We start from the raw sequence: 24,859 nt of genomic DNA, 5'->3' as shown, positions 1-24,859 counted from the left end.
TAATTTTCTTTTAATATTAACCAAATCAATTTAGATTAGATTTGATATAGTAAATAAAATTTATTTATATTAATATCAATTAGTTTAAATTAAAACCCGAATCAGGCTGAATAACAAGTTTATGGTAACTAAAATTGATATTTATATTATCTTGAACTAGCTAGATTACTTATCATGATTATGACTAATGAAGGTGATTATGGTAAGCATTTCACTGTTTATCCCTCAAAGTACAACGAGTCCACTCCTTTTATATCTAGGCACAATCATGCTACCTTTCCCACTCCTCTTCGATATTTTTCCAAGACTTCCCACCTTGTGCTGAGTTTTGAAATAAGAATTAACCATATAGTTCAGTATTAATTAATATTTGTGAACTAAAACTTTACCTAGATGAGTTTTAATTTCAATAAAAGAGATATTGAATCAGTTAAATCTAACTAATTTAATGAGTTAACTCATGAATTGATTGATTTTAGTAAATCTAGCTTAAACTCAGTGATATGATCCATCACTAATAAAAAATTTTTATAAAAAAAGTTATAAAACAATATCATTTTAATAAAAAGTAATTAAAGAAACTATCACTCAATAACTCAAGACTTTTTCGAGCTAGAAGCACAAGTGAAGTTGGTTATTCATGCATCATTACTGAATAAACACAAATAAAACTAAATATTTTGCTTATGTTACTGCTGCATGAAATAAACAATATTATAATGCTAAATGTTTACCTAATCTGGATTTATCTGGTACAGGAGAATCTCCCCCATGTTACAATGTTGAGAGAAAAAAGAAAAAGAAAAGGAAAAACCCTAGACAGCTTGGAACTTTGTATATAAACCTCTGATGGTGGGTCTCATGGGGCTGCAAAAGTGACAGGCTTAACAATCATTGTCTTCGCCTACCAGATGCTGTCCTTACCAAAACATAACTGCAGTACTGTGTTTCTAAGTTTGCACATGCGCTCAGCTGGCTCCTGGAATTTATTACAGGTTTAAAATACAACAGCCAATGTGTAAGAAGACACAGATGTTTGTGCATTTAAAAGGTAATAAGAGCTCAAAACCCCATAAAACATGGTGGAGAAGCTGGAGGCCATGTGCTCAGGGCAGCTGCCTTCGGGAAGAACACCAGGCACCATTATTATTGGCATGGGACATTCTCACATTACCTTAGAAGCATAAGCATATTGATTGATCTTTTGCAATATATTTGTGTCCATTTTAGAATCAATCAGAGGGTGCAAAGATTAGGTGCCCCACATGGCGTTATGCTAAAGACACCATTGTTTGGTACAATCTCCTTTTAAAAAATATTTTCTTTTCAAAATTTATTAAAATATTTTTGATATTAATATATTAAAATTATTAAAAAAATATCAATTTAATATATTATTAAATGAAACGTATTTTAAAATGCATCTAGAAATAGAAGTTACTTCATTCTTAAATACTCAATGTCTTTATTAGAGGAAAAATTGGTCCCTAGCCAAGAATAAATAGAAGAAATTAAAGGAGTCATAGGCGTTGATGGAATATCAAATTCAGAGTGCATATATTAAAAGTAATTAGGTGGATTTTTAGGGCTTGTTTGATATTAATGTTGATTATTCTGTTGATGAGGCATAGTGTTGTTTTTGAAGCAAATTCTTTCTTCTTCTTTTTTTCCCTCAAAAAATGAAAAATTTGGCTGATTTTATGAGATCAAATGTGTTTATTATTGTGGTAGAATGTGCTTTTTAAAAATATTTTTTTAAAATAAATTTGAAAATACAAAATGTAAATTTAAAAAGAAAAATCAATTTAACAAACAGGCTAAAAAAATAAAAATAATCAAAATAATAAGGATTAAAATTGAAATAAAAAGTAAAAATAAAATTTTGATTGAAGGATAAAATTGAAAAGAAAAATCAATTTACCAAAAAAGACAAAAAAAATTAAAAGAATGACGACCAAATTGAAAAAAAATCACATATCACAAATTAGGATTGAATGATGAAATTTAAAACAAATTAAATTTTTACAAAAAAATCAAGAAAAAAAATAGAAATAAAAAAAACAAGGACCAAAGTGAAAATCCTCATAAATCAGAGAACAACTCTAAAATTTTGCATGAGTAATGCAAATTTCAAGGAAAGAAGAGAGAAAAGAGAAAAAAAAAATTATTGTTAGCGATAAACTGTGCCACCATTAACAACATGCGCCACTCATAAAAGAAGGATACCATGATGCTTCTAAAGACATGATTAAGGAGGATTTTGGCTACTAGGACACCATGCACGCGTTGTCCAAGCTCCACACACAAATGCATATAAAAAAACTTTTTGTTTGTAATTTTTTTATTTAGTATAATACCAAATTTCTCCTTAATTGATTTGATAATAATGAAAAAACTATTGTGAAAAGATAAAAAAGCTCGTTGGCACAAGTGTTTTTTTTTTGCTTTTAAAGGTATTTTGATCGTTTCACTATGCTTTTTGTTTTTTAATTATTTATATTTGTTCAAATACCAAATTTCATCTCAATTAATTTGATAATAACAAAAAAATCATTTTGAAAAATACAAAATAGCCCTTGATGCAAGTTTTAAATTTTTTATTTTCAAGAGTATTTTGATTGCTTCACTCTACTTTTGAAATGGAAAAAAAACCTTGTTTGTCCCTAATCAATTTAATAATAATTAATAGTCTTTGTGAAAAGATTTCAATACTTATAATAACCGGTTTATGTTTTTTGGTGGGAAAGTCAAAACTATTAAAACATTGTTCAAATAAATAGTATTTTCACTTATAGTTTACAATTTTTTTTGTTTTTTTTATTCTAGCAATATTATTTTTGGTGAATAATTACTATAAAAAAACAAAAAGGGTTAGTTTGGTATTTTTTTTTATTAGAATGTTAAAAAAACATTATTTTTAGAGAAGCAACTCGTAATAATTATTTCATAAATCCTGCCCACAAATATAAAAAATTTAGGATTTCAAAAGTGTAAGTATATAAACAAAAATAATCCCAAAAAAATACACTTTTTTTTGCCAATTACATCACAATTCCAAATAGAGAGTCCACCCATATTCCAAAGAGATCTACATTTGGTTATTTCAGAGGTATTGCATATCGAAATGGTGAATACCTTAGTCATCTTCAATATATAGATGACACTTTGATTTTTATACCTAATGACTACATTTCATTGAGTCATGCTAAGGGGATTATGAGCTGGTTTGAGTTAGCCTCAGGATTATGAGTGAACTTTCACAAAAGCTCATTGGTAGGAATAAACTTGGATTATGAGTTAACGGCTAGTGTAGTAGGTTCAATCTTTTGCAGATAGGATTCCTTTCTAGTCAAATTTTAGGCCTTCCATGGAAACGCCAGTGATTTCACATATCCATTCAAGACTGGGAATCCTATCTACATGTGGAAAGGGAGGCTGTTAAGCATGACAGGCCGTGTCTGTATGATTAGAATTGTGTTGAACTCCTTACCTCTTCACTACATGTCCATTTTTCTTATGCTAAGAGGCATTGCTCATGTGATTACGTCTACTAAATGAAGATTTCTTTGGGCTAGAACATCTGACGCTAAAAAGATTTGCAAGGTTTCTTGGAATTTAGTCGTGAGAGAAAAGATTAGAGGTGGTTCAAGAGTGGGATCCTTGGCAGGAAAAAACAAAGCTCTACTTTCTAAATGGATTTGGAGGCTTGAAGATCAAAATATACGAGGTTAGCAAGAGATAACATCCAAGAAGCAAGAGAATGGGCTCCCTTATTTTAATACTCTTTTATCTGATACTAGGCAAGGTATTTACTCAATTTCGAACACTGCAGATCAAATTTCAGCAACTCTTCAAGACAACATTCGCTATAAAATGGGTAATGGGAGGGATATTTGTTTCTGAACAGATTAATGGTTAAAAATTGAATTCTTAAGTATCTATTCCTTCAACAACTTGTTCTTTCTACTACGCCAGCAGGTAGAATTAAAGAGATGGGGTTCTTGAATTAGAATTGTCGGTCCTGGAATCTATCTTGGAAAAGGTCTCTAAGATCTTAGGAACTTGAACAACTTAATCTTCTTCTTACAAAGCTAAATGGAGCTTCCTTGGAACAACACCATGAAGACTCCAAACACTAGAGTATTGAAAGAAAAGAAAAATACAGTACTGTCAAATCGTGTAACACCTTAAATGACAGAATTGCATATCCTGAGGTGCCCTCCTTTTCTCCTCTTCTATGGAAAGGTATGGCTCCTCCAAAAATTGATGTTTTCATATGGTTACTACTTCATGGCAGAATATGTACCACAGACTTCCTTGCTAGAAGAAATTTAATAGACATATTGAACTTGCGAGCTGTTCTTTTTGTGATTTTGATAGAGTAACTGTTGAGCATCTTTTCCTTCATTGTTATGAAACCTGGAAGATATGAAGCTGTTTTATGAAATTGATAGGTCTGGAATGGTGTATGCCAAGTTCTTTAGAATCTCTCATGATTCAATGGAGTGTTCTAATTAGAGGGAAGTTTCCACGTAAAGCTATCTTCAGTTCTTCACTTTGGCCTATAGTATTTTGTGGAGTATTTGGTTGGCAGAAATATTTTGATTTTTCGAGATGAAATCCCATATTAGAATTCGATATTTGAATTAATTATTCATCGTCTAGCTTTATGGTTGAAGACAGCTGAAAGAAACTTCATTTACATATTATTAGAGCTCCACTGCATGCTTATGATTGTTTTCAAATAATTTTTCGTGCTAAAATACATGTTAATGATTTTTTTTTTTAAAAAAATATTTTTGACATCAACAAATCAAAATGATTTGAAAACACTAAAAACATATTAATTTAAAGTTAATAAAAAAATTTTAATCTTTTTTAAAAATGCTTTTGAAACGCAAAAATAAAAATGAGAAATTTTGCTAAACAAATAAGTTATGAACTTTTCTTTTTGGTTGTATATTTTATCTTTTGTTGCTAGTTTTCTTTTTTATTTGTTCATATATATTTATGTAACTTTTAGTTATAATTTTAAGATTTAGATCACGAGTTTTGATTGAGTTATTGATTTTTAACTGGATCATTGGGTTAACTTCAATTTTTTTATAAATCAAAACTACGTTATTTTGGTAAAAAATAAAAAATAATTAACGGGTTGCAACCGAATCTTGCCGAGTTAACCGGGTTACCGAGTCAACTCGATGAGTCATCCAAGTTTTTAACTATCTTTATTTTTATATAAACCTGACCGGTTTCAAATCAAGATCAACTAAGTTCCGAATTAGCCTGCTATAGCATACCGAATCTTAAAACTATGGTTTGCTAGAACCTTTCTGGCACTATAACTATCTTACTTGTTATACATTCTATCGAATTATTAACCAAAAAAAAAAAGAAAAAAGAAAGAATAGAGAGCACCCATATATACCTTTGTGCTGGACAAAAAAATCTTGACCTCATGACGAGTCAAAGATTAAATCAGAGTTTATCAGTACGGTTTTATTAATGATAGCTCTCATTGCAATTTTAAAAAAGAATATTTTCTTAATAATATGGTTGATTATATTTATTCATCGGCTATCACATAATTGTTTTTTTAGATAAATGACATTAATTCTCTTGAGATATTATTAAATTACATAAACCATCAAAATACTTGACGGTTTGACAAAAAACTCTCTCTATATTTAATTTTAAAAAATTAATATTATCGAATCCCACCTTTTTTTTAAATCCAAAATAAGGAACAAGACCATTTAAAAAACCACTATAAATAATATAAAATAATGGACATGCATGATTATTTTTTTAGGATGTGAATAATAGTAATTTTATTATTTAATTTTTGTCAATTTTGTTATGAGTTTCGTTTTAAATTTCTTCTCTATTTTTTATATAAATTTATTTAATTATGTTTTTAATCTTCATCAAGGACTTTTTTATATATAAAATTAGATTTATATCAAATCTTCAAACTTTTAAGTGCTCTAAGTAATTTCAAGATATCTAAAAAGCTATTATCATAATTTCCCATTTATTTTCTTTTGAAATCATTCCATTTAAAGTCATAATCCTCCCATTGAATAGAAATAAAAAGAAAAATATTTTTTTTGGTATAGCCCACTATATAAATTGTAACGTTTTTTTTAACCTTTAAGTATTGTTTAGTTGTTGTCTCGAGACATAAAAAACAAATGCAATATAAAAAGCATTTTTACCTATATTTTATATTTTGAAATGAAAAAATAAAATCACTTTAAGAATATAATAAATTTATTTTATATTTTTATCTTTATTTCCCATCCAAATAAATTTCTATCCCTTTTATCAGAGAAATTTACCAAACACAACCTTCAGCACTCTTCTACTTAAGCAGCTGGGACCCAAGCCTTTTTTACATTTTAGTCCAAGAATTGATGAAATGAAATTTCCAATTACAACTCTCCTGAACGGACAGTTTGGTCAAACCAAATTTACAACGGTTCTTTAAGAAAATGTAGCCGTTGCCCACAAAACCCTAGGGCTAGTCTCTACTCGTTCTTCATCTTTGAAAAGCCGCATTCTAAAAACTATATAAACCTATCAACTTTCTCCGAAAAATCCCAATCAAATCAAATCAAATCAAATACTCTCTGTAAAGATCAAGAACACATCGCTTAGACCCACTCTTCCTCCTTCTCTTTCTCTGCCTTTCTCCTCCTTCTTTTTCTCCTTCTTTCTTATTAATTGCGTTTCTTAATTTCATCTCTAACATTTCTGTTTTGCAGAAGGCATAATCTTGTAGGGTTTCTTTATTTTTGTTTTTTTTCTATCTATCTGTATATTATTTGTTTTTGGCTGTTGTTCGTTATGGATGCAGGATCTATGAACACTTCTTCAAGCTTGAAAGCACAATCTCGTTTCCCTCTTCAACAGCAGTTTCTTCCAAGAACGAACTCTAAAGAAAACGTAAGATTTTGATTTGGTTTTCTTGATGATATCTGATAATGAAGTAATAACGAATTGTGTTCTTATCAGTTGTTATTGTAATATGATTCTTGCAACAGTTGGATAGATTTATACCAAACAGGTCAGCCATGGATATGGATTATGCCCGTTTCATGCTAACAGAAGGGAGAAAAGGAAAAGAGAACCCAACAGTGAACTCGCCGTCAAGAGAGGCTTACAGGAAGCAACTTGCTGATTCCTTGAACATGAACCGAACTCGAATTCTAGCTTTCAAGAACAAGCCTCCTGCACCTGTTGAGTTGATGCCTCAAGACCACTCTCATCACCACCACCAGCCCAAAACCGCCAAGCCTCGCCGACATATTCCTCAGACTTCTGAGAGGACATTAGATGCACCAGATCTTGTGGATGATTTCTACCTCAACTTATTGGATTGGGGCAGCAGCAATGTTTTAGCCATAGCTCTTGGAAGCACTGTTTATTTGTGGGATGCTTCAGACGGTTCTACCTCAGAATTGGTCACGGTTGATGATGAAGATGGACCCGTTACCAGTGTCAATTGGGCTCCTGATGGACGCCATATTGCCATAGGCTTGAACAATTCTCATATACAGTTATGGGATTCTGCTTCCAATAGACAGGTAATAAGCCCATACCTCTTTTGATGTTGTCCTTTTTTGGTAAAGTTTCTCTTGTTACTGTTTGCTTATAGTATTTGTTTTGGTGATTTCCCTACAGCTAAGAACATTGAAAGGAGGCCACAGATCGCGAGTTGGGTCAATGGCATGGAACAATCACATCCTGACAACAGGGGGGATGGATGGTCAAATCATTAATAATGACGTGAGAATTAGATCACACATTGTTGAGACTTACAGAGGGCATACACAGGAGGTTTGTGGGCTTAAATGGTCCGCTTCAGGTCAACAATTAGCGAGTGGAGGCAATGATAATCTAATTCATATATGGGATAGATCTACAGCATTATCAAACTCAGCAACACAGTGGCTTCACAGGCTTGAGGACCATACTTCAGCAGTGAAAGCCCTGGCATGGTGTCCTTTCCAAGGGAATTTGCTAGCCTCTGGAGGAGGTGGAGGAGATAAGAGTATTAAGTTTTGGAATACACATACAGGTGCCTGCTTGAACTCGATTGATACCGGATCTCAGGTGTGTTCTCTTTTGTGGAACAAGAATGAAAGGGAACTACTTAGCTCTCATGGGTTTACTCAGAATCAACTCACTGTTTGGAAATATCCATCAATGGTGAAAATGGCAGAGCTCACTGGCCATACTTCTAGAGTCCTTTACATGGCTCAGGTAATAATTTGAGAACCGAAATTGATTCTCTTAATAATTTTTATTTCAAGCTTTAATTTATTAACTTTGTGCCATTTTCCTACAGAGTCCGGATGGTTGCACAGTTGCAACAGCAGCAGGGGATGAAACACTCAGATTCTGGAATGTTTTTGGAGTTCCTGAAATTGCTGCTAAGGCCGCTCCTAAAGCAAATCCAGAGCCATTTTCTCACTTGAATCGCATTCGCTGATTCTGAAATCAAAACAGAAAACCAAGCTGCCTCCTGTGTGCATATGTTTGACCAGACCGACCACTTCCAGGGTAGATACATTTTCAATCCAGCTAGTTTCTGAAATTTGTCTGATCTTAGTATATAAATTAGTAATGAAGCCACAGATATCTCAAAACTCCTGCCTTCTGTTGAGGTTACAGGGAAAACAACAACTTGTTGTCAGGAGGGATAGCGCAATCATTTGGCTCCACATTTCATCATCCGGCACCCTTCTCTCCAATTAATGTACAAATAAAAGAATGGTTTCATCGAAGGGGGTTTGGTTAGATGTGCACATAATACCACGTAAAATTTCTGTCCTTTTTTTCCTCTTTAATGCTTTTTCCATTTATTTGTGATACTGAATTGAACATGAACATAATTAAATGAGATTTCTAGAGAAGATTATCAGATTAAAAAAACAAAGAAAGAATCCAAGAGAAAAATTATAATCAACACGATGAAAAAAAAATGTTGGAAATCATTTAGCCATATATATTTGCATATTTGTAGAATAATTAATATTAAACATACAAATATTTGCATATTTGTAGAATAATTAATATAAACATACAAATATATATCAATACCACGTAAAATTTCTGTCTTCTTTCTCCCATTAATGTTTTATTTATTTATTTGTGACACTGGATTAAACATGAAAATAAGTAAAATCAGATTTCTAGAAAAGATTATTAGGTAAAAAAACATAGAAAGAATCCAAGAAAGAGATATATTTGCATATATTTGCATATATCCAAGAAAGAATCCTATAATCAATAGGATGAAAAAAAAGTTGGAAATCGTTTAGCCACATATATTTGCATATTTGTAGAATAATTAATATAAACATAAGAAAAGAGTAACATACAAATATATTAAACAAAAAAATAAGTAGAAATATAAAACAATAAATAAAGTATTCACTTTTCAAATCAAAACAAGACATGAAAATAGATAATTTACAAATATTTCAAAACTCTAGCATGCATATATCAGTTTCCAAAAGAATTGGTCTTGTGAGCCTAATATTTCTCTATGTGTTCTTGCTTTCTGTTGGATGTGCTTACAATAACCACGTAAAATTTCTATCTTCTTTCTCCCTTTAATGCTTTATTTATTTATTTGTGACACTGGATTGAACATGAACATGAGTTAAATCAGATTATTAGAAAAGATTATTAGGTAAAAAAACATAGAAAGAATCCAAGAGAGAGATTATAATCAATAGGATGAAAAAAAAAGTTGGAAATCGTTTAGCCACAGATATTTGCATATTTGTAGAATAATTAATATAAACATAAAAAAAGAGTAACATACAAATATATTAAACAAAAAAATAAGTAGAAATATAAAACAATAAATAAAGTATTCACTTTTCAAATCAAAACAAGGCATGAAAATAGATAATTTACAAATATGTGACAAAACTCAAGCATGCATATATCAGTTTCCAAAAGAATTAGTCTTGTGAGGCTCATATTTCTCTATTTGTTCTTGCTTTCTGTTGGTTGTGTATACAATACCACGTAAAATTTCTGTCTTCTTTCTCCCTTTAATGCTTTATTTATTTATTTGTAACATTGGATGAACTTAAATCAGATTTCTAGAGAAGATTATTAGGTAAAGAAAACAAATAAAGAATCCAAGAGAAAGATTATAATCAATAGGATGAAAAAAAATATTGGAAATCGATTAGCCATATTTGCATATTTGTAGAATAATTAATATAAACATAAGAAAAGAGTAAGTATACAAATATATTAAACAAAAAAATAAGTAGAAATATAAAACAATAAATAAAGTATTCACTTTTCAAATCAAAACAAGGCATGAAAATAGATAAATTTACAAATATATGACAAAACTCAAGCATGTATATATATTAATTTCCAAAAGAATTGGTCATGTGAGGCTCATATTTCTCTATTTGTTCTTGCTTTCTGTTGGATGTGTCCACGCAAAATTTCTGTCTTTTTTCTCCCTTTGATGCTTTATTTATTTATTTGTGACACTGAATTGAACATGAGTTAAATCTGATTCCTAAAGAATATTATTAGGTAAAAAAAAACATAGAAAGAATCCAAGAGAGAGATTATAATCAATAGGATGAAAAAAAAAAATGGAAATCATTTAGCCATATATATTTGCATATTTGTAGAATAATTAATATAAACATAAGAAAAGAGTAACATACAAATATATTAAACAAAAAACAAGTAGAAATATAAAATAATAAATAAAGTATTCACTTTTCAAATCAAAACAATGAATGAAAATAGATAATTTATAAATATATGACAAAACTCTAGCATACATATATCAGTTTCCAAAAGATTTGGTTAATATTTCAAAACTGAAATATTTCTCCATCTGTCCTTGCTTTCTGTTGGAGATTAAGTTCAAAACTGAAATTCCTTGCTAATATTTTAGGATAACTAATTTGATCGTTAACGTTGTGACATTATCTTTTAGTTTTAAAATAGCAACGTAGAGGAGAAGGTTGTTGGGAAAAATATGAACAACTGGACACCAATCTAGCCAAATCACAATTCATAATTGACATTATCTTTCCCTCTTTATGCAATCAATCATACGCAATCAATCATACAAATCAACACCAAGATTTTTAGGTAAAAAACCGATGCGGGAAAAATCACGAGATCATAGTCCACCTAAAAAACTTCCATTATCAACAAATAATAGATTCACAAGTGTTCTTCCTTAGATATAATATACATATCAACAAGAATAATCTATTCTTGAAATACAACAAGATTAAAGTTAGAAGTGTTTGAAAAAAACTCCCAACACTGACAACCTCATTTTCTGATTAAAAAAAAAACTAGCTTCTGCACCACCAATCTTCGATCCAACCGCCTAGAATGAAGAGTAACGTGTCTAGAAGCTGTTGTCAAAATCTCAGTCTGATCCAATGGTTAACGAGTTGGAAGTCAAAAAATGAAGACAAACTATTCATCTGTCTCTTCTTCCTTTCTTTCTCTTTGTTCTCTCTTCTCTCTTTTCTTAAATTCAAATCTGCTACTACAATGGCAGATCTCTTTTTATTCAAAGAGACATCCTTTCCCTCTCTTAATTAATTTTGTGGTGGCCTCATTATCACATGGTGTAAGACCACATACACCAAAATTAATTAAGAGAGGGGAAGATTGTCTCTTTGAATAAAAACCACTATAGCAGCAAATTTGAATTTGGAAAAAGAGAGAAGAGAGAACATGGGAGAAAGAAAGGAAGAAGAGGCAACCGAACAGTCTATTTTTTATTCTTTGATTTTAAACTAGTCAACCGTTGGATGAGGCTGAGATTTTGATAATAGCTTTTAAACACATTACTCTTAATTCTGAACGGTTGGATCGAAGATTGGTGATGCAAAAGTTGGTTGTTGTGTTAGAAAACATAACTTGACGTGTTGTGATCTTTTGTCAAACACTTCTCTCTTTAATCTTGTTGTATTACTAGAGTATATTGTTTTTGATGATATGTATATTTATAGCCCTTAGTTATTTGTTGATAGTGGAAGTTTTTTAGGTAGACTATGGTCCCATGGTTTTTCCCGCATCGGATTGATTGCATTATTTTATTTATTAGGTGATCCTAATTTTGATTACACAAAGAGAGAAGAAGGTAAAGGATTGGGACTTGACAATTGTGTGATTGTGATTTGGCTAGATTGGTGTCTGATTGTTCATATTTTTCCCAACAAAGTGGTATCAGAGCACTGGTTGTTTAGATTGAATTTCTTATGCAGTTAAAATGGAAAAGGAAGATTTAAGCATGATAAAGATCACTCCCTCCAATTATTTTTTATGAAAAACAATGATGGAGGATCACTTATATTGTGCAATGATTTGGCTTTGCTGCTTAAGTGTAAATGAATAAAGCTTGATGAAAATAGATGAGACAAAATGGAATGAGCTTAATAGAAATGTGACCGCTAATGTTAGAAATAGGTATCTTGTAAGTCCATTAATCATATTTTTCAAGAATATGACTGTTATACAATTTGAAAGATGTTGGAAGAAACCTTTGCTAAGAAAAGTGCACAAAACAAGGTTTTTTTAATTAGAAGTACAAAGATGATGAAGAAGATGCTTCAGTGCATATAAATGAATTCCAAGGGTTCCTAAATGAGCTGTCATTGATGAATCTTGAGTTAGCTGATGAGATGTAAGCACTGATCTTATCAAGTTTATTGGTGGATAGTTAAGAGACTTTAGTGGTATCACTTAGCAATTCTACTCCGAATAGAAAGACCACTTTAAAGAAAATGAAGGATAATATTCTCAATGAAGAGAGGAGGAAAGAGATAAACACTTATTATAAATCTCATGTATTTGTTACAAAAAGTCGAGGGAAAAGTCAAAGTAGTTTTTCTCACGGTAAGCAAGTTAGAGAATCTAGTAATAGAGAATTCGGTAATAGAAAAGACAAATGGAAGAGGGAGATTTCAGTCAAGGAAGGGAATTAAGTGTTATTATTGTGACTAGCCTAAGCATATTCAAAAAGACTGTAGAAAGTATAAAAGAGATAAAAAGGGCAAAGATAAAGATACGAATAGAGAGAATGGTACAACTGCAGTTGTATTCGATGGTGATGTTGTAATTGTTTGTGATGATGGTTTCGTTAATCTTGTATGTGAGGTACCACTTGGGTTACAGATTCAACAACTTTTTACCATATTACACCCCAACGTGATTTTTTAATATTTTACACTGCTGATGACTTTGGTTAAGTTAGGATGAGAAATCAAGAGATGGCTAGTGTTATGGGCATTAGAGACATTTGGTTAGAAACCAATACTGGGTGCAAGTTGCCACTCAAAGATGAGTGCCTACACTTGATCTCTACAGGTACTTTGATGAAGAAGACTATCATAATGGTAAATGAAAGCTATCCAAAATTCTTTAATTATTGCTAAAAGGAAGAAGATGAGTCTCTACATGTCACAGGCCAAGGTGATTAAAGGGGATGTGAATGCAATTGAAGACTGCTTTACTGATTTATTGCATTTATATTTGAGTGAGAAAGGCCTTGGCATCCTTGTGAATTTGAAGTACAAAGATGATGAAGATGCTTCAGTGCATATAAATGAATTCCAAGGGTTCCTAAATGAGCTGTCATTGATGAATCTTGAGTTAGCTGATGAGATGTAAGCACTGATCTTATCAAGTTTATTGGTGGATAGTTGAGAGACTTTAGTGGTGTCACTTAGCAATTCTACTCCGAATAGAAAGACCACTTTAAAGAAAGTGAAGGATAATATTCTCAATAAAGAGAGGAGGAAAGAGATAAACACTTATTATAAGTCTCATGTATTTGTTACAGAAAGTCAAGGGAAAAGTCAAAGTAGGTTTTCTCACGGTAAGCAAGATAGAGAATCTAGTAATAGAGAATTCGGTAATAGAAAAGAAAAATGGAAGAGGGAGATTTCAGTCAAGGAAAGGAATTAAGTGTTATTATTGTGACAAACCTAGGCATATTGAAAAAGACTGTAGAAAGTATAAAAGAGATAAAAAGGGCAAAGATAAAGATACGAATGGCTCTAATGGTACAACTGCAGTTGTATTCGATGGTGATGTTGCAATTGTTTGTGATGATGGTTGCGTTAATCTTGTATGTGAGGTACCACTTGGGTTGCAGATTCAACAACTTTTTACCATATTACACCCCAACGTGATTTTTTCATATTTTACACTGCTGGTGACTTTGGTTAAGTTAAGATGAGAAATCAAGAGATGACTAGTATTATGGGCATTAGAGACATTTGGTTAGAAACCAATACTGGGTGCACGTTGCTACTCAAAGATGTGAGGTATGTGCCCAATGAGTGCCTACACTTGATCTCTACAAGTACTCTTGATGAAAAAGAATAATGGTAAATGAAAGCTATCCAAAATTCTTTAATTGTTGCTAAAAGGAAAAAGATGAGTCTCTACATGTCACAGACTAAAGTGATTAAAGGGGAGGTGAATGCAATTGAAGATTGCTTTACTGATTTATTGCATTTATATTTGAGTGAGAAAGGCCTTGGCATCCTTGCCAAGAAGAATTACCTTCCATTAAAAGATATGAACTTGAGCACATGTACTCATTGTTTAGTTGATAAACAATATAGAGTTCCATTTCAAAGATCACCTTCACATAGAAGATCACATGTTCTTGATTTAGTTTATATTGATGTTTGCTCTATGATTGATAAGTCTCTTAGAGGTGCATTGTACTTTGTTAGCTTCATTGATGATCACTCTAAGAAAATTTAGGCCACTTGTTTGATCAAGGCCTTTCTCACTCAAATAAATCAGTAAAGCAGTCTTCAATTGCATTCACCTCCCCTTTAATCACCTTGGCCTGTGACATGTAGAGACTCATCTTCTTCATTTTAGCAACAATTAAAGAATTTTGGATAGCTTTCATTTACCATTATGATAGTCTTCTTCATCAAGAGTACCTGTAGAGATCAAATGTAGGCACTCATCTTTGAGTAGCAACTTGCACCCAGTATTGGTTTCTAACCAAATGTCTCTAATGCCCATAACACTAGCCATCTCTTGATTTCTCATCCTAACTTAACCAAAGTCATCAGCAGTGTAAAATATTAAAAAATCACGTTGGGATGTAATATGGTAAAAAGTTGTTGAATCTGTAACTCAAGTGGTACCTCACATACAAGATTAACGAAACCATCATCACAAACAATTACAACATCACCATCGAATACAACTGCAGTTGTACCATTCCCTCTATTCGTATCTTTATCTTTGCCCTTTTTATCTCTTTTATACTTTCTACAGTCTTTTTAAATATGCTTAGGCTAGTCACAATAATAACACTTAATTCCCTTCCTTGACTGAAATCTCCCTCTTCCATTTGTCTTTTCTATTACCGAATTCTCTATTACTAGATTCTCTATCTTGCTTACCGTGAGAAAACCTACTTTGACTTTTCCCTCGACTTTTTGTAACAAATACATGAGATTTATAATAAGTGTTTATCTCTTTCCTCCTCTCTTCATTGAGAATATTATCCTTCACTTTCTTTAAAGTGGTCTTTCTATTCGGAGTAGAATTGCTAAGTGATACCACTAAAGTCTCTTAACTATCCACCAATAAACTTGATAAGATCAGTGCTTACATCTCATCAGCTAACTCAAGATTCATCAATGACAGCTCATTTAGGAACCCTTGGAATTCATTTATATGCACTGAAGCATCTTCTTCATCATCTTTGTACTTCTAATTAAAAAAACCTTGTTTTGTGCACTTTTCTTAGCAAAGGTTACTTCCAACATCTTCCAAATTGTATAACAGTCATATTCTTGAAAAATATGATTAATGGACTTACAAGATACCTATTTCTAACATTAGCAGTCGCCTTTCTATTAAGCTCATTCCATTTTGTCTCATCTATTTTCATCAAGCTTTATTCATTTACACTTAAGCAGCAAAGCCAAATCATTGCACAATATAAGTGATCCTCCATCATTGTTTTTCATAAAAAATAATTGGAGGGAGTGAGCTTTATCATGCTCAAATCTTCCTTTTCCATTTTAACTGCATAAGAAATTCAATCTAAACAACTAGTGCTCTGATACCACTTTGTTGGGAAAAATATGAACAATCGGACACCAATCTAGCCAAATCACAATTCACAATTGTCAAGTCCCAATCATTTACCTCCTCTCTTTGTGTAATCAAAATTAGGATCATCCAATCAATAAAATAATGCAATCAATCACACAAATCAACACCAAGATTTTTACGTGAAAAACCCGATGCGGGAAAAACCACGGGACCATAGTCTACCTAAAAACTTCCACTATCAACAAATAACTAAGTGCTACAAACATACATATCATCAAAAACAATATACTCTAGTAATACAACAAGATTAAAGAGAGAAGTGTTTGACAAAAGATCACAACACATCAAATACATTACTCTTCATTCTGAACGGTTGGATCGAAGATTGGTGATGCAAAAAATAGATGTTGCCTCTTCTTCCTTTCTTTCTCTCGTGTTCTCTCTTCTCTCTTTTTCTAAATTCAAATTTGCTGCTATAGTGGTTTTTATTCAAAGAGATAGTCTTCCCCTCTCTTAATTAATTTTGGTGTGTGTGGTCTTGCACCATGTGATAATGAGGCCGCCACAAAATTAATTAAGAAAGGGAAAGGATGTCTCTTTGAATAAAAAGAGATCTGCCATTGTAGCAGCAGATTTGAATTTGAGAAAAGAGAGAGAGAACATAAAAGAAAGAAAGGAAGAAGAGACAGATGAATAGTCTATCTTCATTTTTTGATTTCCAACTCGTTAACCATTGGATCAGGCTGAGATTTTGACAACAGCTTCTAGACACGTCACTCTTTAATTCTGAATGGTTGGATCGAAGATTGGTGGTGCAAAAGCTGATTGTTTTGTTAGAAAATAAAGCTGTTAATGTTGTGAGTTTTTCTTAAACACTTCTCTATTTAATTTTGTTATATTCCAAGAATAGATTATTCTTGATGATATGTATATTGTAGCCTTTAGTTATATCTAAGGAAGAACTGTGAACTTATTATTTGTTGATAGTGGAAGTTTTTTAAGTGGACTATGGTTCCGTGGTTTTTCCTGCATCGGGTTTTCCTTGTAAAATTCTTGGTGTTGATTTGTGTGATTGATTGTATTATTTTGTTGATTGAGTGATTGTAATTATGATTACATAAAAAGGGAAAATGATTAAGACTTGACAATTATGAATTGTGATTTGGCTAGATTGACGTTTGGTTTTCCATATTTTTCCCAACAAAGGTTATAGAAAATCTTGTACACTGTATTCTTTTAAGATTGTAGATTAATATACTTTCTCTTTTGAAATTCTTCTCCTTATGCTTTTCTATATGGTAGCAAAGGTGTCTAAGACTCATGTCTAAATATCTGACTCCGAAAATTCCATAACGTTAACTGCTTTTGAATCCAATCTTCCTATCTTCAACCCACCCTCCTTTCAAACTCACTAAACTCACATGTCTGAACTACCCAACATGGAAAGCCACCATGTTACCCCATCTCAATGGTCAGAAAGTATTTGGCTATGTAGATGACACCATTCACTAGCTTATTAAAACCGCTACAGCCTCTAATGGTTTTACACTTCCCAACCCATCCTATGCCAATAAAGAAACCCAAGATAATATCATCTTTAGCTGCATCAATTTCCTCTATTTTAAATGAGGTATTAGCATACGTTGCTCCTTACAACACCTCTCTGAAGTCTTGTGCTAAAGCAGTACAAGTTCAATCTCAAACACTCTCTACTTTGTGAAAAGAAAGTTAATCTACAAGTGATTACTTTATGACAATCACATGTCTCACAGACGAGTTGGCTAATACTGGACAACCTCTAATGTGTGATGATATCATCAAATATTTATTTGTTGGGTTTGGTTCATAATATGACTCTCTTGTTTTCATGGTCACTCACCATGATACCTCTCTCACCTTAGAAGAGGTTTATTCTATGCGCTTAACGTGTGAGACTTGTATTCAACATAATAATCAACCTCTATCCTTGCCCACTACCTTTACCAATATTATCTCTCAACCTTTTTTAGGTTGACAAGGTCGCAACTACTCAACAACTCCCAAAGAAAGGGTACAAGGTCAATTCAGTGACAATTATGGCGGTGGTCATGGAAACATAACAGTTTGTTGTGTCAACTTTGTGAGAAATTTGGTCATACAACCTCCCATTGTTGGCCATTTTTCAAACTCAACTACTGCTTCCAAATCTTCAAGCAAACCTTGTCTTCAATCAACCTCAACAGCAATTAGCTGAACAACAAGAGTGACATCATGACACTGACACCACATATCATTTGACCAACAACATAAGTAATCTAAACATCAAAAATGATGATTTTTCTAGCAATGATTAAATTCATATTAGTGATGATACAAGTTTGAAAATCACTGATATTGTAACTACTTCTTTATCTAATTCCTCTTCATCTTTTATTTTTGATCAATTTTTTTTTTATCTCAAAAATTATAAAAATATCTTTTCTCGGTTCAAAAAATTACTCTAGATAATTATGTTTATTTTGAATTTCATAATTTTTTTTTTACTTAAGAATTACTTGGGAATGTATTACATAAAGAATTTATGTCTGATGGCCTTTATTGCTCCTCTCTATCTCTTTATTGCTGCTTTCCATTTTCTATTTAGCGCTAAGGTTTCTATTGCTATTGGCATTGTTGTCTTGGTCATGCCTCATATATTACTATTTAAAATGTGCTTGGCCATAATAATTTACCTTTGGTTCCAATAATAGATAAATTGTTTGTCTTGAGTGTGAGATGGCTAAAAGCCATAATTCACCTTTATATTCTTCAATTCATTTTGTTTCAAAACCACTTCAATTAATTTATTTTTATGTATAAGCTTTGTTATTTCTAGTTATAAATCATGTTATTATGTTTGTTTCTTACATGCCTTTACCAAATTTCATATGGATTATTTTCTTCAAAATTAAAAACAACTTTGTTCCTTTCTAAAATTAAAGCTCTTCAAAATTAATTAGGGGGATGATCAATAAAAAAATTTAAATAATTATTCTAAAACTTATGGAATTCAACCTCGTTTATCTTGCCCTTACACATATGAACAAATGGGTTATGCTGAATATCGAACATCGTGAAGTTGATGAAATCAGATTAAGCTTACTTGCTCACTCCTATTTACCAAAATCATACCAGGAAGATGCATTTTTAACTGCTCCTTGTATCATTAGCCATCTTCCTTAAAAAATGCTCAAGGGTAAATCACCATTTGAAATTAATGGCTTATACTTAGAAACCTAATTTTTTTTTTGATAATCCAAAAAAAAAAGAGAGGGTTGTCCATGCATGTTCTTGGCTATGTTTATTGGCAAAAGTTGCGTTCTTATAATAAGTATAAAACTGATTTTCGATCCAAATCTTTATCTTCCTTGGTGACAATTTATCTCACCACGATTATAAATATATATCTTGATTCAGCCATGGGGAAAATTTATGTCTCACATCATGTCATTTTTTATGAATCTTTGTTTCCATGCCAACAAGAGTCCTCTCCCCAAGTTCCTCATAAACCAGAAATTTCTTCCTTACCATCCTTTTTATGTCACTAGACTGCTCATGCTAACACTGTAGGTCAACTCCCACCTTCTACGAACCAGCTGCCAGGTGATCAGATCATGCCATAAAATCAGCCGACCTTGAATGCTCAGTGACACTTCAGTGTACACAACCAATTCCATTCCATCTTCAACTACTGCTGCTGCAATTTCTCAACCGTCTGCGCTCCTCTACATTCCCTTGCTCTTCAGGATGTCTTTCCAGATGAGCCCCGATAACACCATATATTGGTATCGCTCGCTATCCATTACCTCGGTGTTTACTGACTAAGCATGTCTCTTCTATCACAATTTAATTGTTTCTTCGAGGCCTCTAAACATCACCAATGGCGTTCAACCGTGGACATTGAATTTAATGTTCTTGTCAAAAATGGTACATGGGATCCTGTACCTCCTAAGCCTAGTTATAATCTAGTAGGCAACAAACGGGTGTTTCACATAAAGAGACATGCATATGGTCGTGTTGAGCGTTTTAAAGCATGACTGGTGGCTAAGGGATATCATCAGCAACATGGTGTGGACTACACATAAACCTTGAGTCGGTTAAGACAAGAACTATACATTTATTACTATCTTTAGCCATCACATGACAATGAAGAAGTGTTTACATGCAGATTGACATCCAAAATACCTTTCTACATAGTCTCTTACAAGAGGAAGTTTACATGCAACAGCCCTAAGGATACTTTTCCAATCATATCTGCCGATTGAAGAAGAGCTTATATGGCCCTGAAATAGGCTCCTAGAGCCTGATTTTCTAGGCTGATAGACATTTTACAGCAGATGGGCTTTGTTGGTTCAGAGGCAGATTTCTTCTTATTCACTCTTTACACTGCTATTTTCTCTAATTTCATCCTCATATATGTTGATGATATAATCATCTCCGGGACTAACTCTATTGAAATTGATAAGTTTATTCAGCAACTTGGTGCGACTAACTCCATTGAAATTGATAAGTCTATTCAACAACTTGGTGCTGTCTTTCTAGTTAAGGATTTAGGAACTCTATCCTATTTTCTTGGTGTAGAAGCCTTGGTTGATGGACATGATATGTTTTTGACGCAAAGAAAATATGTAGCTGACCTGTTACAATAGGTTCACCTACATGAAGCCAGGCCTTGTTCAACTCCCATGAGTACCACTTGTATTCTATCTAAGTTTGACAGCTCTGACTTTCAGATCCTCAACTCTATCGATCGCAGCACTATTGGTGCATTACATTACTAATGATTCACTCGTCCAGATATTGCTTTCGTGGTTCACCGTGTTAGCAAATTCGTGCATCAACCCAAGGACAATCATTGTCAAGCTGTCAAATACATCCTTTGATACTTAAAATCCACAGTGAGCTATGTCGTTCATTTTATAAGCACCTCAGATCACTCTTTTCGGGGGTTCAGTGATGCTGATTGGGCTGGTGACAGAGATGATAAACGTAGTGTTGGGGGCTATTGTATTTTTCATGGAACCAATCTAACCAGTTGGAGCTGCAAACAGCAACAAACTGTTGCTTATAGCAGTACTGAATCAAAGTATAAATGCCTCTCAAATACAGCGGCTGAAATACGTTGTCTCCAATCCATTCTCCACGATCTGCAGCTTCCCTTAGTAACCAGTCCAAAACTATGGTGTGATAATATTGGAGCTACTTACTTGTTCTTTAATCCAATTTCCATGCCAGAACTAATTAAACATAGTGAAATTGATTCTCACTATGTTAGGGATCAAGTTTTAGTAAAACAACTTCAGGTCTCCTTTCTATCTTCTAGGGATTAGTTTGCAGATTTATTAAATAAGCCATTTGTTTTCAGCTACTGCAGGAAAACCTTCATGTTCAAGACCTACCCATTCGATTGAGGGGGCGTGTTGGAGATTGAATTCAAAAATGAAATTTCTTGCTGATATTTCGGGATAACTAATTTGGTTGTTAACATTGTGATGTTATCCTTTAGTTTTAAAATAGCTAACGTAGAGGAGAAGGTTAACGATAATCTATCTGTAAAGCCTTATACACTGTATTCTTTTAAGATTGCAGATTAATATACAACTCTATCTCATGTGAAACTCTTTTCCTTGTGCTTTCCTACACTTTCAAAGATGCTATTTTTGTCGTGGTTCATTTAAAATTGAAAAGCTTGAAATGACTATGGATCACTTGTGATGAGATCCCAATGGAGCTAAGTGAATTGGCAAGCTAAGATTCTTAGCCAGCCATGGCTTTATATGGTCATGTTGACATAAAGAATGTCTTAAGCTTTGATCATATTAAAATATTAGACTTGCATATAAGGTTGGAGAAACAATCGTGGACTTTACCGGCGATTAAGAGATGGGTTTTCTCTCTATTAGGAGTAACAATCAGCATGTCTGATGGGCTGTGGTTAGTGTTGATCCTTTCAGTACATTATGATATGGTCGGTATGCATGGTTCTGCTAGATTCTTTGGTGTCTGGCAAAAACGACAAGTTTCTCGGAAAAATGGATGGTTAGGGATATACCTTAAGATTCTCAGTTATCTTGATCAATCCATGTTGACCATCCTATCCTAAAATAGCAGTAGTACCTAAATTTAAGGCATGAATTTCCATGCCTGTTTTTTTCGAGGTATGAATTTAAGGTACCCTCTCCTTTGTCATTGTTGATACTGGTAGAAAATGCTGCATAGCTTCAATGTAAGTTCTTATTCCTCTCTCCCTCTTTCGGACTCTCTAAATTAGTAATGCTTTAAAGAATAGGTAGGGAAATATGGTTATGGTTTTGTTATTATATCTAAAAACCATTTGTTTTGGATTTGAAATTCTTGTATGATTTGCATGAGAGTTTTTTTTTTTTCCTCTCCATGTCTTTTGTCATAGCAATGGTGGCATTTTCTGAGAAATTTTGCGTCAGAACATGAAAGAGCAGCCTCTAATTTTTATGAATTCACATTTGGCTGTTTCCTTCTCCCACCTTAATGTGTCTTTGATTTCATTTCAACTTTTTTCTGTACGTCAATGGACGTTCAAACAAGTTTTCTAGGAAATTTTGTCTCTGAAACAGATTGGCATTAAGAGTTCTTGTATTTAATATTTGATATATGATTATTTTTCCTTTCCTTCTGATATGATGCCCTGCCTTTATGTTATGAATTGAAGTGGGTTGATGAGGTTATTTGTTCTTGATCCTGATAGCACATTGTTTCGGATTTTCTCCTCTGCACTTTTCCTTTGGCATTAGTCTTTATGTTTGGAGTCTTGTATGACTATCTTAGGATACATTTTATGCACTGATAAAATTGCTTGATGACGTTCATCTGCACTCCTAACATCAAGTTTTGAGCCTCCAGGAAGGTGTTTCGACAGATAGATTTTATTTTTTCACCTGTTATGACTTTACATCTTGTATTCTGTTTAAGGACAACATTTCTTACGCAACTAATCTTTCAGAATCTATAATATCAAAACTTCAAAATCTTAAAATCTAGTATGCAGGAATTGTGGAGTACTTGTTTCTGCAGCATCTTCTCAGTTAATGTACATTATTTTTTCTTCATGAGATTGGCCTGCGAATCGTTACTATGATAGATAAGTATCTTTATGATTTTTTTTTTCGTTTCTTTTCTCATTTATCTGGTAAAGTTTCTGTAATTCTTTGCTGTAAATGAAATTTGTGTAAGGCTGCTTTCTGGGTCAGAATATGATTCATTTCGTGTTTCATTGCTAGTTGCTACTGTCGAACATGATTGTTCTGATTATTTTTTTTTGAATATCCTATGGTTGCATCAACTGCAGATTGATATGATAATGCCGAAATGCTATGAGTATAGTAGATAAGACAAAGCTGAATTGCTAAGAGCCAGTAGATATCCTCATTGATTTGCTGTTCTTGCATAATTAATCATCTTCTGATCATGCCCTTAATTACCTCGGTTTTCTATTTCGTGTTACAGCATTAAAATCGGAATCGGTGTAGTCATACACCCGATAGAAGTTCACTCGGCGTTAACTCGGTGTATGCAACAATGGAAACACTTCGTGGACCTCAGCTTACAATGAACGATGGTGCTACACTGGTGACAGAGGTGGTATCGGATGATGATTCGCATCTTTGCCTCTATATATTATTGCAGGACATGATTAAAATTGGTGACATGGTTGTTGGGTTTGACATCGAGTGGGGCTTCAAAGGGACTTCTGCTAGCAGATCAGGAAGCACTTCTAGCAGAAACACCGAGAATCATTCTCAGTCTGACAAGTCAGAGCACCTTCCTAGGAGAGTAGAACATCACATTGCTGTGTTGACTTTCTGCACAAAACTTGGCTGCGTCCTAATAAGGCTCTCTCCTAATCATATCTCGCCATCTCTAAAACGCTTTCTCTCGATTAAGGACATTATGTTTGTAGGAGTTCATATCAAGGAAGATCTTCAAAGGCTAAGATGTGTTGACGGTCTGGTGGTTCGGAATGCGGTGGAGTTGAGTGAACTGGCTGCTAAAATATATGACCAACCTCGATTCACTGCTTATAGTGCAAGGGAATTGGCTTACAGAATAGCTTCACTAAAAGCTGACTCAAAACCTCTCAATGTTTTATGGTCAAATTGGTTTGATCATACTCTTTGCCCTGAACAGATTGAGTCTGCAACCATTGATGCTTATGCAACGTACAAGATTGGCAAAAAGCTTATGGAAAGCGGCAGTAGCAGTGTCAAGAGGCTGTTCTCATAATCTCTACACTTATGTCCAACTTCAGCCTTGAGGAATTGTCGTGTCTGTCTATTCAATAATGCATGTCAGATTGAAAAATGATTGTGTTCTGTCGTTGTCGTTGTCGTCCTCTGAGTTCATTGTTAGCCGATGGTGTTCCTGGTATTTCAGAGCCTTGCATTTCTTTTGTATTTCACCATTTAGACCAATGTAGTACTCTATTATTATTGTTATTATTATAAATTAACTTTAAATTATATTATACAAATATAATATCAAATAACAAAAATTAATCTTAAAATTTAAAATATTTATAAATAGTAAATAATTACGAGAATTTTAACTTTAAAGTAATTATTCATAACCATTTAGCTGCTCCTAGAAAGTTATCTGTTTAGCATAATTAATTTTTGATGATAACACTAATCTCATATCTAGGAGACAAGTGTCTTAGTCGTTTATAAATACAAAACATATCTCTCTT

The 24,859-nt window shown here is 32.9% G+C and overlaps 2 protein-coding genes across 5 annotated transcripts; both read left to right on the top strand.

Annotated features, from left to right (window-relative positions):
- Positions 1 to 6,539: 6,539 nt before the first annotated feature.
- Positions 6,540 to 8,839, top strand: LOC133668762 (cell division cycle 20.2, cofactor of APC complex-like). 2 transcript variants are annotated; one of them, XR_009833793.1, is made up of 5 exons: positions 6,540 to 6,948; positions 7,047 to 7,589; positions 7,687 to 8,268; positions 8,354 to 8,568; positions 8,680 to 8,839. XR_009833793.1 is itself a non-coding variant. In XM_062088751.1 (4 exons), the coding sequence occupies exons 1-4, from the start codon at positions 6,850 to 6,852 to the stop codon at positions 8,495 to 8,497; spliced, it is 1,368 nt and encodes a 455-aa protein (XP_061944735.1). In that variant the 5' UTR covers positions 6,540 to 6,849; the 3' UTR covers positions 8,498 to 8,602. The 2 variants fall into 2 exon arrangements, 1 of the variants encoding a protein (XP_061944735.1); XM_062088751.1 differs by lacking the exon at positions 8,680 to 8,839 and having other exon boundaries at positions 8,354 to 8,602.
- LOC133668763 (protein RISC-INTERACTING CLEARING 3'-5' EXORIBONUCLEASE 2) lies at positions 8,739 to 24,632 on the top strand. Of its 3 annotated transcripts, none has more exons than XM_062088753.1 (2): positions 8,739 to 8,824; positions 23,620 to 24,632. In XM_062088753.1, exon 2 carries the CDS (start codon positions 23,692 to 23,694, stop codon positions 24,394 to 24,396), a length of 705 nt encoding a protein of 234 aa, XP_061944737.1. In that variant the 5' UTR covers positions 8,739 to 8,824; positions 23,620 to 23,691; the 3' UTR covers positions 24,397 to 24,632. The 3 variants fall into 3 exon arrangements, with proteins under 3 accessions (XP_061944737.1, XP_061944738.1, XP_061944736.1); XM_062088754.1 differs by lacking the exon at positions 8,739 to 8,824 and adding an exon at positions 19,709 to 22,295; XM_062088752.1 differs by lacking the exon at positions 8,739 to 8,824 and adding an exon at positions 19,709 to 22,363.
- Positions 24,633 to 24,859: the final 227 nt, after the last annotated feature.

Source organism: Populus nigra, chromosome 11 (genome assembly GCF_951802175.1).
Source record: "Populus nigra chromosome 11, ddPopNigr1.1, whole genome shotgun sequence".
NCBI lineage: Eukaryota > Viridiplantae > Streptophyta > Magnoliopsida > Malpighiales > Salicaceae > Populus > Populus nigra.
Note: the sequence above shows the minus strand (reverse complement) of the source record. Positions and strands in the feature narration are given on the sequence as shown.